The 14,706-nt window shown below is 40.8% G+C and overlaps 1 protein-coding gene across 1 annotated transcript; it reads right to left on the bottom strand.

Annotated features, from left to right (window-relative positions):
- Positions 1–4,051: 4,051 nt before the first annotated feature.
- On the bottom strand, positions 4,052–10,565 carry LOC117758945 (secretory carrier-associated membrane protein 5-like). The gene is made up of 7 exons (XM_034580979.1): positions 10,262–10,565; positions 9,714–9,776; positions 9,283–9,409; positions 7,435–7,596; positions 6,366–6,467; positions 5,448–5,565; positions 4,052–5,109 (listed from the first exon to the last, which is right to left on the bottom strand). Exons 2-7 carry the CDS (start codon positions 9,718–9,720, stop codon positions 4,930–4,932), a joined length of 696 nt encoding a protein of 231 aa, XP_034436870.1. The 5' UTR covers positions 9,721–9,776; positions 10,262–10,565; the 3' UTR covers positions 4,052–4,929.
- Positions 10,566–14,706: the final 4,141 nt, after the last annotated feature.

Here is a 14,706-nt window from a genome sequence, read left to right as displayed (position 1 = left end):
TCTTCATTTCCGTAGGGATAAACACATTGTTGCACGGGGAAGGTAAGAGGAAAGGCTGGCTTTGTAGAGGAAGAAAGGAGACAGATGAGAAACCACAGGCTGGGAGATAGTGAATGGCTGAAACCGTTTGAATAGTGAAGGAGAGGGAAACGTGCTCTGATTTACATGCAGCTGCAGATGCTGCCTCATTTGTTTTGATAATAGCTCTTCCTTTGCAGACTTTATGCGGAGCTGCTGCCGCCATATATATCTGAGTTAAACATTTCACTTGCCTTAACACTCCACTTCGAAAGCGATGGCCGTTCCACAAAGCAAAGAGGAAACTTGTGTCGCAGCCCCAACAGACAGGGGAGAGCAGCGCCTGACAGTTTAAATACCCACCTGCCTCATCGAGGAAACATCTGGCTTGTTCTTTGGTATCTGCTGCAAAAAATAAAAGAAAAAAAATCCTTTTTTTTTTACAACTTACTTTCTTTCAATTTCCCTGCTCATCAATTTGAAGGGGTATGCAAACCGATCCCTGGGAGTCCAGAACCGGGCAATAAATTCTAATTAAGGCTTTCCTTCCTTGAAAGTGAGCAACTGAAGTTTGAATGTTTATGTGGAAAGTTCCAGGAAATTGGAGGAGATCTTGTAGATGGGAGATTTAGGCTTACGGCCTTAATCGGCAAAGTCCCCTGCTCCACCACCTGGCCCTCCACTGGCTCCGCAGGGAGCGTCAATGATGAAGTCAACCCCCGGGGAGTGACGACCCCCACGGAACTTTGCTCAGCCTGTCTCCCCTCTGACAGGCCCATATTTCACCAGACTCAGTCTCCAGCCTCCACTGTCCCAGTTTCCTGCGCCATCAGGGGGGAAGACTCCCATCATCAGATGGGTGATTTCACAGACTGGTGGAAGGGATGCTCCCTCGCTGTAGCTGACTAACATGGCCCTGCTCCAGACGAGTGGGTGACCCCTCCCTAGTAGCTGGCTGGAAGCTGTGACTCCTCATCATGGTGCACATGTAAAAAGGATCAAGGGTGGGATGGTTTACTGCGTGATGCCAATAGCTTTGGTGGAGCTGCTGATTTGTGTGTTTGTTTGAGTCCGTGTCAACAGTGAAATATCAAAGTCCAGCTGGGGCTGCACCCTCAAAGGTCACTTTGCTGTTAGAGGAATAGTTTAACTTTCTGGGAAACACTCTCTTACCCTCTCTCACGGGATTCGGAAGAGAGAAGATCAATACAATCTCACAAACTATCTGCCTGGTAAATATGAAGCTGCAGTCAGTCAGTTTAATAGGGAAATCCAGACTAGTCCTTAGTCCAGGAGCAACATTTACTGTTACATATATCACAGGGGTATTTATCTCAACTCTCAACAATAAAAGCAAAAGGTTTGTTTCCTAAAATGTTGAATTATATCTTTCAGAATAACTTTAATATAAACACATACATTTTCAGTTTAGCAGTGTAATAATGATGCATTTCAGGACAATTAGCAGGATTTAATACGTGTGCAATTTTTCAAATAATAATAAACAGAACTATATTTCTTCCTTTTTATTCTACTTTAAATCAGCTTGATCATTTACTGCCCAGTTTGCTTAACCTCAGGCTGCAGATACACATTCACAAACAGTTTAATGACTCACACCCACACATTGATCCCAGCCTGTTTCTATAGGTAAACTCAGTCTAAACAGCATGTTCTTGATTCTTGTCATGTGCTCACCATTAGTCTTTGTCAACTTTGTCTATATAGACTGGCTAATGAGTTTGCTGTATTTTTTTAATCTTTGTGAATTACTATGTTAAGGAGAGTGCACTTCTTTCTTAATGGAATTGCTCGTCTCGATTCATTTACATTTAAGCTACGGGGTGTCTGTGTGGGTCTGTGACCTCAGAGGTCATGTTAGGACCCCAGCTTCCTATATACATGCACAAGCATAACTGCAAACCTCAGTGTGTGAGTTCATAACTCCACATGTGTACAGCTTTGTCCAGATGGTATGTGTGTGGCATTCTTGCAACATATCACATGACAAATACAACAGAGAGAGCTTCTGTCCTTTGTCAACTTTAGTTCACACGGTCCCCCTCAGATGGACCCCCCCCCCAACCACACACACACACACACACACACTTCTTCCTTTCCCCAAACCTTGTTGCATATCAGAAAATTCTTCGTGTTGTTAAATTAAGTAAAAACATCCACATTCACTTTTTTGATTCCCACAAGAAACAGCACACACATTGCCTAAAGGGCTTATCCTGTAAGGGTCTTGGTCTTTCTCACATTTTGTTTTTTGTTTTTCCAGCCCACAACTGTTTTGGTTCACTTCCTAGATGTTGCAGCTATAAAGTAACCAAAGTTAGCTGCTAGTTGGAGAAGAAAGTGGAACATTTGACAGCAGATACAGTATTCCCCTGGCCTGTGGTGGAGTCCAAAACCAGAGTAAGAAGGCACGTGAGAGTTGTAATTGCATTCATCAGGTGGGTGAAGACACAACTCCACATCTGACCTATCCAACTTACAGTTTGTTTCTGCTAGATGAATTTTTCCATGCTATTGAATAACAAGATAAACCATTATGCATACCACAAACAAGCCAGTGCAGTACAGTCCCAATACAGCTCTGTAGGCGCTTGCTACCAAGTACCATGGCCAGTTTGGATTCCCTCACTAGCCAAATTACTGTAGCCCAGTGGGGCTCATCCCGACACACAGTTGGCATCCAATTCAGATCTGCAGAAAGAAATGACTGGAGGCTTGTAGTTTTTCCTCATAATATTTTTTTTTTATGGACGGACACCATATAATGGTAAAAGGAGAAAACATTTTTTACAGTCTCTATTTGTTGTGAATCAATGAGTGCATTCTGTAGCTGACAGCCACTCCTGTTTACCTGAAGGCGCGTGCCTTTGCTGTCACTGCTTGTCACAGGAGATTTCCCTGTGTGTGGCAATTACAGTGTTTGTTGGTGGCTGTTGGAGGGTCCTCTGGGTTTTTGTATCGCTGTATAATTCCACCCCCTTCCTCAGAGTAATTCTATCACTCTCACAACGCAGGCAGAGGCAGACTGAAGGGAGCAGCACGTCCACCGATAAATCCCTTTAAAGTGTATTTTGAATCTAATTTATGATGGTCACCTGCTCACAGCACGTCAAGTGAGAAATTGTGTTTGCTGCATAGAAAAAAACACTATTTTTAGTTTGGCAAGTGGCATCAATCACCTTAACTATCTCAGATTTCTTGTGTTCTTATAGAGGCTTCATAAATAGACAGATGGGAGGGGGGAAAAAATGTCATGTAGTGCCCCTGGTGGAGGGACAACAGTGTGCAAACGGCTTTAGAGGAGCAATACTGCCACCTGCAGGACAAGAATGCATCTCATACTTACATTTTCTATTCAAACAGTCTTAAAATGTAGCAGCTGTAACATTTTCTATGTGTAATGTATTGGAAACATTTTGAAATAACATTTTAATGATTGAGTGATGTGTCTTAATTTAACTGAGCCAGTATAACAAAAACTCAAGAATGATATATGCAAAGAAACTACCTTGCATGAGTGCATAATAATAAAATAAATATTTGCAATCAAATTATTCGTTATATTGCATAACACAAGGGCTACAAATGAATATGTATGTAACAGTGTCCGTGGGATGAAAAAATAACATCATATAAGAATAAGATAACACATTACGTCATATCTGTTGCTCTGGGTGTTTGTTTAGTGATGGATTCCCATAGCTCCCATTTTGTGTGATGGGGAAGAAGAACCAGGAGGAACGAGTGATTAAAAAAAGAAAAATATTGAGAAACTGGAAATAAAAGGAACTACCGTGAATGCAGACTATGATCTGTGAAGGATGAATGAAGGTAATCTGTGCACATTACAGCATTACAGCATTTTATTTCTTTCTATAAACCTTCAGCGCCTCTCGGTGGTCAATCAGCCACACAGCAGCAGAAAAGTCTGCACAACTGCACAATACTGAAGAAAGCAGCTGCTAAACTGACAATCAGCCTAAAACCTATTGGTTTTCTTTGCTCTATTGTTTTCTAAATTTACGTGGAGCTAATTCAAACTGAGTAAATTCCTGTGTGATGACCATCCGATGTTTTCAAGAGGCATCAAAGAGGCAGCTTCAAGTAAGTTTTAACTTTCTGTTTCAATTTAAATCCAGCCAAAGTCTTATAATAACAATGTTTCATATTGTAATAGAGACATGTTTCATTTTCCACATTGCAACCCTCTTTAATTTCACAGTGCACTCATTGATAAACTGCATAGAAACATGATGAATTCTTGCCGAGGTCACAGAAAGTAGCATCGTTTTAAATACAATCACAAAATCGCAATTCATTTACCCTGAGTCTCTCTAAAATATGACATCCTAAGTCATTTATCAATTTAACATGTACAGTTATAGATACATTTATTAATCAATAAATACTAAATAATTTAATCTTAATGACATCGAGGTTGTTGCACATCATTTTGCATTTTTGAAGAAAAGAAAATATTTTTCCTTCCCTCCTTTTTGTAAAAACTGCTCAGACTGCAGGTCAACACAAAACACACAGCTCTCATAATGGAGCCGCTAAAGTATCACACACATTCAAAACTAATTACATCTTTTTAAACAGGAAAAAAAAAACATGAGAAAAATCATAAAACATAACAAATAGTCAGCATAACACTGGAAGGTGAAAACCAGCATCCCAATGAGATATTTATTTGCCGAATAATGAAATACTTTACGATCATTTCTGCTGAATCAGATATAAAAACTGAACATGTTGCAATATGCCAGTATTTTCTTCTGTAACATTTCTTAACTTAATACATACGTGCTAAGATCCTTCCTAACCCTGCCACTCAATCTTTGGCATAACTGTTACGTCATTTCTTTGACACCTCCTGCCTTGAGCCGGTTACATCTGGTTGTCGTTATACTGTGGGCTGGAGTACTGACCCTGCACGCCTCCGGTAGCGGCCCCAATGGCGGCCTCCTGGGCCGCGGCCTGGACATGAGGGTTTTTCCAGGCTCCTGTGGCCCACTCCTCCTGAGCTTTGGACATGCTGCCCTCACTGCCACGGTAGAAATTATGGATCTGCAGCAAGGTAAGACAACAAGTTATTATCAACAAAACCATTATGGTTCTATGAATTTTAGCTGATAGTATTATAGAGTATTTTCAATTAGACCTAGTTAGTTTAAACCATCTAAATCAATCTAGAATTCTGGACTGATAAAGGCCCATTTATTATTTCCCCTCACATCAAAATATAAAGGAATCTTTAACATCTGCAGAAAATTATATTAAAAGGATTAAAACACCAGAAATGCTTTTGATGAAATGTAATCACAGCTGTTGAATAAAACATCCCAAAAGTCATCACTCCAAAATACCTCTCTACATTTCTCTTTTTAAAAAGTGCAGATTCTTACCCTGGTGAGGGCGATGAAGGACAGCGAGGCCACAGCCGTGAACATGATCGTAGGGATCAGCATTACCAGTGCAATAAAAATATTATAGCTGAAGAAGGAGATGGTTGCCAGCCAACCACTGAAAAAAGAGAGAGATTACATTTACCAATTTTCATCCAGAAAAGTACTGAATTTTAGACCTTGAATGCATTATCTGATATTCCTCATCACGATACTTCCACTGAACATCCGGACGTTAAATGCTAATAATTGTGTGGACTTTAATTGCTGCGATATAAAGTTTAAAAGTTTTATGGCTCATACATGAGGAGGTCCGGTTGCACATGGTGACATTTATAAACCTTATGGAGGCTGTCACAACATTCGTTCCTGATCATCAGCCTGAGTCAGGTGACATTTCGAGGATGGCTTTAACAGCCTCTCAAAATCTAATAACAGGACCATCATAAATGTTATATGAGGGTAATTTCTGACGACCCATCACTGACATGTGAATGAAACCGTTGAACGAGGACCGTCTACCTGGCTGCCTTGAAGTCAGAGTGTTTCTCTCAAAGTCTGATTTAGCTTTCTTTCGAAAACCACTTCAGATTTTTATTGTTAGCTTGTGGCAGAAAAGTAAATGACTCACTTAAAAATGTGCGAAGACATATGTAAGAACTTTTACTGTGACTAAAGCACTTGGGTTGCGCTTGACTGGCTCCAAAGACACTGACAGTGAAGCTTTTTGTACTTGAGAAATGTATTTAAATCCTTCTAAACAATTTGACTTGAAAGACCACATATAAAAGAAATGATTTCAATGGGAAAATTTCTAAACGTACAAAAATAATTGATTTCAATACTCTAATTTCTTAATACTGTGAGCATTGTGAGCTCTTAAAACAATTTGAAAGAGATAATGCTTTCTTCTCTTACCACACTCCCCACCCAGGGATGCCGATGCTTTGGATGATGCTGATGCCGACTTGGGCCATGAACACAAAAAAGAACAGCATGTAGTTGAAGGAGCTGTCATTCCTGAGAAAATAAAAAAAATAAACACAGTTGAATCTAATAGTTCACATGTGAGATTGTATTTCCATGTTATATTCTGGGTCATTTGAATTATTTGATCTTAATTTGGTTTCAGGTGGTGTCAGGCAATGCACATATCTAGCAGTGCGTTTTGCATCAGGGCATCATCTACGTAACACGCAGGCTTCCCCCGACTCACAGCAGATGTGCTAAGGCCTGAGAGATACAGCATTTAAACACAACATCTTTCTGTTGGTGGCCCAGTCAATGGCCACATGTTAGAAGAGGGTTTCCAGATGGATCTGGTTTTAAACATTTATGTTTGCTGGAGGTCAATTGAGTTCAAGCCCCAAACTTTAGTTAGTGAATGTGGACTTCACCTTGTCCTCATGTAAATATTCTAATATAGTAGCCTATGGTAACTCTGGACTGCACAAGGTTGCCACCATACAAAGTGTCGAAATTTGTTTTTACAGGTAAAGAGAGAGGAAGATGTAATGGAGCCTTTCCGTAGTTACATTCTGAGAGGGGAGAGCTGGTACTTATCACATTGTCTCCACAAAGTACAATGTACAGCATAAGATACACACATGTAATCTTCAGAAAACATTGTTTGTGCTTTAGAGAAGATGTGGAAAATTTGTGAAGCTCCTGAGTTTCTCAGCTGTAAAGTATGAGGAGAAATCTGCATCTTCACACCCATGGTTCTCTACATGGTGTTAGAAGAAAATGCACGGTGATCTAGGATTTCTCTAAATCAGGGGCCATAAAGGGGCCCCAATTTACAAAGGGGGGCCAATTATATGTCCAACATCAATGCACAACTCCTGATTCAGCAAGGGGCTTTAAGTTATTCCTTCTTTACTGTTAGCTTGTTATTACTGTGTTGCTTGATACAACAACTGCACCAGCAAAATGCAAGCTAAACAACTTTACAATGACAATGTCAGGACTTTTGTATGTGACTTACTTGAAGGCCTTGTAGATGGGCCTAAACCAACAGACGTAAGAGCAGGGAGAGAACATGAGGAGCCAGATGATAGCCAGTCCAAAGTTGGTGACTCCCCCTCCACCGAACATCCAGACGAAGCATCCGACGAGATTCACTGCGAGTGTGGCGCTGTTCACTGTGGGAACGCGACAGAGATATTTTAGGCAAAGAAGCACCACATCATCTATTTGATACATGCAAAGACATGCACATGCAGGAAAGAACAAACAAAAAAGTGGACATGAAGACAGACAGCATTAACTTAATGTCCATCCATCCATTATTCATGCAGCTTATCCTTTAAGGGTCAGAGGGGAGCTGCAGCCAATCCCAGCCAATATTGGGTGAGAGGCGTGGTACACAGGTGGCCGTTGTATCACAGGACCAACATACAGAGATAAACAACCATCCAGGAGCACACCTACAGGCAATTTATTCTCTCCCATGAACCTAAGCACCGGGTCTTTGGACAGTGGGCGGAAGCAGGAGTACCCAGAGAAAACCCACGCAGGGAGCATGCATTAAACATACTGTGAAATATCTAATTAGACACACAGGATGGCTTGTGTTCCCTGAATAGCCTTTCTGTGTGTTTCCTGTTCTAGTCATTCTCAGTAATGTTATGAATCGACTGTCCTCCCTACATAAGTTGCACTTATGTGCTAATTGAATCTCCGTGCTTTGCTTCCATATTTCCTCTCTAAACTAGCAAAGTTTCAAACTGTGGTCTGCAGAGAGAATGTAAAGTGCCTCGTAGGGACAGTATCAAGCTAAACACAGCCGCAACATGACAGATATTAAAGAAACACTTCAATTTCCCCAATGCACGGCAGTAACCCAAACAAATCAAGCTGTTAATGGCATGAGACAGAAACAAACTGATGTGTAAAAAGCAATGTGCATGCAATATTTGCTCAGTGTAACATATGGCGATCCACAGAATCATAGAATGACCAACAGAAACAAGAGGGGCAAAGAGAAGCAGCACATCCAGAAGCAGATTGAGACTTTGAATACCTGTTTATGTTTATCGCCTGCAAAAAGAAAAGAGGTAACGATAGAGAGTTTAGGGCAACAAATACATGTGTGTTGATATGATTATTCCTCATGGAAAGCATGTTATTGACTGTACCCTGCAAACAACCCAAATCGGCTGTGGTTAGCTGCAACCTTTGCATCATCCGTATCCCAGCCCCACTTTTGTTTAAACTATTTTCATGCCATCCTTTACAGTTACTCATGTTGTTGATCTTTTCCTAACATGCTAAGTTAGCGTCATGGCACCTACATCTACCTACATGGCTTTTTATTTGCCGCTCTTCCCCTGCTCTCTCCTCCCTCACCTGCCTTCATGGACGGGCAGGGAGCCTCCAGAGCGGAGCACTATCACAAACACCATTGTGCCGCTTGTTTATGGTGTAATAAACTTTGATGAAAGTGCTTCTGCTGAAAATTATTTAACACAATTTTAAAGTTAACTGCTCCGCTCAAACCAAGGCCATCTGGTCAGCGCCATGACTCATTAGCAAATAAACCAGTCAGGATGTTACAGCCGCCGCCAATAAAAGTAAAAATGTTTTTGGACCAAAAGGATCCTTGTAAACCACCAGCCTTCTGTTACGTAGTTCTTATCGTGAGCTAAACGCGCAGGAGAGGTTTGTGGGACCTCCAGGAGAACCCATGGTAATTTCATTTTCCTTTATACGGACTTCTGCTGTTGTTCTGAGGAAAGAATCAGTTTAATGTTTCATAGCTGTAATCTAAGCCCTGCAGTTAACTATCTATTCATCACATACATTACATTGTAAACTGATTTGCTGAATGTCCCACTCACACATCCACAGGTGGTACATTTTCTTGCACATGCTGCGATGCTGCTCAGGGATCTCGTCAAAGTCCTGGTAGAAACATGGCTTGAGTGGAATGAATCCGGGCAGTGGGGGAAAATTGGGTTCTGCAAAAAATAGTAGAGTATAGTATGGTATATACACATATATATATATATATATATATATACATTAATACATGCATACATTTAGCAGATTCTATATGACAACATTTTAACTTTATAACACATATATTTCTCAAGGCGCTTTACACAGTAAGGTCAAGAACTTAAAAAATTACAAGTAACTACGAGCAAACAATTTTAGCTCTCTTTTAAGAGGAAAAAACCTCCAGCAGAACCAGGTGGGGGGGTCATCTGGTTCGACCGGTTGGGGTGAAAAAATGGGGGTGAGAGGGAAAAGAGGACCGACCTGCCATGTGGATACACTCTCAAGTTGGCAGCTTAGATTCGCTCCTTCTTCTGTCTGTTGATCCTGTAACATAAGGAGACGCTGCAGGTTGGGACTAGTTTCCAAAGCTCCTTTATGCATGTGTTAATTTGCAGTTCGTTTTACATATGTGTGTGAGTACACCTTTTTTTTCCCCGTTGCCAAATAGAGGAGAGTAATTTCAGAGAATAAAACATTTAACAGAGGGAGCTATACGATAAACTGAGACTTTCTGTCGGGGGATTTAATAAACTAGCCCTCCAGGCACGTCTCAATGGTGGTGATTACATTTTAACGACCAAGAACACACGCCACACACACACACACACCACACACACACACAGAGAGGGGAGAAGACGCTCGCGCGCCTCGGCGGACCTCTAAAAACGCACGCCGGCTGCATTCACAATCTGCATTTGATGGATAAATGAGGCGGTGATATTCATGTACATGTGCGGACAGTTTGACAGAGAGCTGGCCATCATAGGCAGGAATTACGGATTCCGAAGGGAAACCTATAATCTGCTTACCTCCTCCAGAGAGCAGCCGCTTCTCTTTGCGCACGGTCTCCTCTCAGAGCTTCAGCTGCGTGTTGAACGAACTATGACTAAGACAATCAGACGATTTCTGCAGGCAAACCATGAGACTATAATAATATTTTCTTATTGACGCTATGGCACGAGCAACATATCCTAAGTATCCTGACCCTGGGCCAATCAGCGTGCGTAAAGCTGCTGTCACTTTGAATCAGACCAATGGGTGGATTATTCTAATCCTTGACGTTGTATTGTTGACCCAATCACTGTTCAGCTCTCTGTCCATGGTGCTGAAACCAGCCTATCAAACACTACAAACACATTTCTGTCGTGATTGAAAGTTTAATATTTCTTTTTTTAAATTATGAAGAAAGATCTGCATACATATAACATACGAGTGGTTCGATTATACTGTACATCGGAGCGAACAGCCACAAATATCAAGACTGTACAGTGGTGGTGGTGTAAAAAATTATTATTTTATGGAGGCTGTATTTGGAGTGTTTTGATTCAATAATACTAAATACTTCTCCACATTAGAGAGCTGATTGTACTCCTTATACTTTCTCCACAGCCTCTTCATTTCACATTAAGATTTAGAAAGAGGTAAAAATATATGATTGGTTTACAAAATTTGACTTTTTTTTTTATTTTAGAACATGGGACGAAGATGGAGAATATCCCTTATATGGTTGATGGTCTACAGCATTAATTAAGATGCTAACCATCAGACAGTTGATGTTAGCGAATGTTAGCGACCACAAGGTGACGTCAGGGACATACCTTCAGATGTACCTTAGCGTTAGCAGGTGTCCCGGACCTTTAATCGCAATAGCGTTACGAGCCGACCCTGAGGGTACGCTGAGGCTAAAGGTAAATCTGTCTGGCTCCTGGCTTGTATGGCAGCACTATGAAAGCCATGTGGCCCACTCAGTAGATCAGACATCATTACCTCTATGCCTTTTTAAACTGAACACCTACTGACACAGGCAACAGAGTCAAAATGCATTGTTATACGTTACATAATTCTGTTTGGTGACAACTACATGCATCAATAATAATGATCCGATAATATACCACTGACAGTGGATATCCTACATAATATCAATATCATAATGAGTGTTTTATATTTAAAGTACAAAGTAAAGTAGTTTTCTTGAACCAATCCATGTAATGAAGTACTTTTGTACTGTAGTTACTCTTTAGTAAAGAACCTGAATACTCTTTCCCTAACTGGCACTATGATCCCAATTCCCTGTGAGGCAAGTTCAGCTGAAACACATTCCATATATAAAAGAGTGCTATCAGTCAGGTCACTGCCCATAGCTGTGCAAACTTGACTATGAGATACTGCGTGGACTCCAGCTGGTGATGCTGTTTCACTGTTACACTTTCAGCAAGTGGCTCAACTGTAAGTCATGATATTACTGAAGGATTAATGCATGGGTAGTTTTACAGCATTTATATTGTTACAGTGACATTAATCAAGTGCAAGTTCACCGACAGAGAATAAGTCAAAAAATAAATATCAGACACTGAACGTTTAATGGTTTCTAACAGTTTTTATATTGTAGATTTATTTGATACTGAGATTATAATTGCCACAACTCGATTTTTTTCCATACTCTGACAACATTTTACACTATTATTGAACCCCTCCCCCAGGTTCCAGAGGTCAATGCAACTTTTAGGATGTACTTTGTACATGAGATTACACTACTACACAGGTTTATTGGTTTAGTCCCAATAAATAAGTCTATAACACACCACCAGTGTTTTAGATGTTGTTTCTGTTTTAGGTGGGTACTATTTTCAGTTGCTTATTGGATAAGGATAAGTCTTTTATTTATCAACAAAAATGTAATTTTAACTGTATCACCTGACCTGAGCCATAATATCAGCTGTAGCTGCAAGGTGCTCCTAAAGCCAAAGCAGGAGGAGGCTATTTGGGTTGGTATTGTCTCTCTGACATAAATATTTGCCACTGAGCTGCAAAACCTGTGTGAAGAAACCTCCAGGGAGGTGATGAGTGTTGTTAATAACAATTATTAGGTTTTCTGAAAAAATCTCTCATGGCTAAGAATTGGCAGAAGTGTTAATTTGTTTGTGAGTGTATTCAATAACTTCAATTTCACTGTAGATAAATGGCAATATAAGTTAATGCTTAATACTTTCTTCATTTTCACAAAAGCAAGATGTTAGTGGGTTTTAAACGTTTCAAAGTAAAAGTAGTCACCAGCAATCAACTCCCTCCAGGGTGTATTCATTAAGACTTCTTTTGAAATCAACAATTAACCAAATGTGGAGACGTGTAATCCCAGTGTCTTCACTTCATTTCACACCTTTCAGCAGTGCAAGGCAATTATGCAGCAGTGTGATCCTTGTCATTTTAACGAAACACTCTCTGATGAAGGTCTGCTGGAGCCTGATGTACCAATTAGATGTGCGTCTTAAATGTAGTCGCTGTGCAAGATGCTGAGCTCCTCAGCGAAACAACTGCAAGCTAGAAGAAGTCAAATAGTGGAAACAAGAATGTTACTCAGTAGAGCTCAGCAGTCCCCTTACATTCAATCAAGCTGCACCAAATTTCACACACACTCATAGATATTACTCATCTAAGTGTGATTGATTTTTTTTATCATGATCAGTGCATTATTTCTTGAGAAATTCACAAACATTTTAAAGAACACCCTTTCTCACAATGTTCAAGAAAATGGAAAAAAAAATTTGGATCTGCCCCTTTGATAGAATACATATTAGTATGCTAATGCTTATCAGAACTTTTCCTGTTTTTAGATAAATAAATTACATCAGCCACAACATAAAGAAATTATCCAGACTGTAGAGCAGTGTGGTACCAAAAAAACATTTACTTACATATTGAGTTACTTGTATTTTACTTGAATATTTAAATTTGGTGATACCAAATACTTTAATCCACAACCAAACCACCTGATCTCGCAATGTTTAAGGAAGTGAAAGAAAAAAAAACTGTATCTGCCCCTTAATTGAATCCCGTCCAAATCTTTAGTTCAGTAGTTTTTAGCGAATCCTGCTCACAGTCAGACAAACAGCAGGATACTATAACCTCTTGGGGAGGTAATGAAAATAAATAACTAAATAAATAAGGCTGAGATGCAAATATGGTGGTAATCGTTTGATAAGTAGAATGGACATGGACGTAGAAAATCCTCGAGTGGAACCTGCTGATCGCTCATATCATGTGTCTACACATATGAACAAGGCTGCTGTGAGCATCCATTCATCCAAACGTCCATTCTCCAAACAGATACACAGTTATCCTGACCCCTTTGGTAAGTGTCCCAGCTCATATCGGACTGAGGCAGGTATTCACTGGAGGATGCACATTCATCAGGCCTGGCTCTGAAATCCATCAGTCAATCAATTCATAACTGTTTTTTGTACAGCCCAAATAACATCCTCCAAGAGTAGGGGAAAAAAACTTTTTACAGAGCCGCGAGTGAGGGATCCCTCTCCCAGGACGGACAGACAAATTCAAATCAGTAATGGAAGCGTCAAGAGGTGGAAGTCAACGAACAGGAGAACACAGAATGTCTGAGTTTACAGTCTGAACACACTGAGACCTGCCTGGTATCAGAAATAAGAGTGTGTCAGTGCAGCCCAAACAAGACAAAATGTTACGTCTTACTGTATAACTCTCTAGAAACAGACAATAAAAAGAATACGCCTTTTCTCAATCATCATATTACTGTCTGTCGTATCAAGGCCACTAGGGATGGAAAGCCTGCTACAGCTGTCTCTTCTCCCTCCCCTTATCTCACACTGTCACTCCCGCCACGCTCTCATTTTCCCTCTCCGCTCTCCATTAATATGTATCAGAGGTAGTTCCAGTCTAGACAAGCTTCTGACATGATGTTTGAAGGCCACCATGTCATAAGCCTCACACAGAGAAGAGTTGGTCCTAAGTGATCGCTCTTTCATCTTCCCTCTGCTCGTTCTGCCTCTGTCGTCTCCACAGCCAACGCGGCTGCCCATCGAAGGGACCATTGCTTTGCTCCTTTCTCTCACACCTCGGAATCCTCAGCTGAGATTCTGATTCAGAAGCTACTTTTAAGCTAATTAGGACGAGAGCTGCTTCTTTCAGTCGGTAATGGCCGGGCTCTGTACAAACTGAGCCCACCTACTCCCTCCCCACTCCGGCTCACCAACAGTGCTTGGGAAAGTCAGATTTCCCTCCCGCGAGCTTTGCCAACACGGCATTGATGCGACACAATGAGTCTTTTCTGGGCCCTCTTTGCTGCGCGCTTTGTCATTATGCTGGATGGGGTGTGGACAGAAAGCAGGAAATGAAGTATTGAGAAAGACAGAGCGAGAATGAGACGGGTAGAGGGAAAAAAAGAAGGAAAACAGGGGGAAGAAGAGAGGAAATGAAGGATGAGAGAGCATTTATTGAACGT

Source organism: Hippoglossus hippoglossus, chromosome 3 (assembly GCF_009819705.1).
Source record: "Hippoglossus hippoglossus isolate fHipHip1 chromosome 3, fHipHip1.pri, whole genome shotgun sequence".
Classification (NCBI taxonomy): Eukaryota; Metazoa; Chordata; class Actinopteri; order Pleuronectiformes; family Pleuronectidae; genus Hippoglossus; species Hippoglossus hippoglossus.
This window is presented reverse-complemented; position numbering and strand designations above follow the sequence as displayed.

Excerpts from the sequence above, each read along its gene's own strand:
- LOC117758945 (XM_034580979.1), bottom strand. Across the intron at positions 5,566-6,365 it reads ATCCCTGGGTGGGGAGTGTG|TGGTTGGCTGGCAACCATCT; the intron begins GTAAGAGAAGAA and ends CTCTTTTTTCAG. Across the intron at positions 5,110-5,447 it reads CCTTCATCGCCCTCACCAGG|ATCCATAATTTCTACCGTGG; the intron begins GTAAGAATCTGC and ends ACCTTGCTGCAG.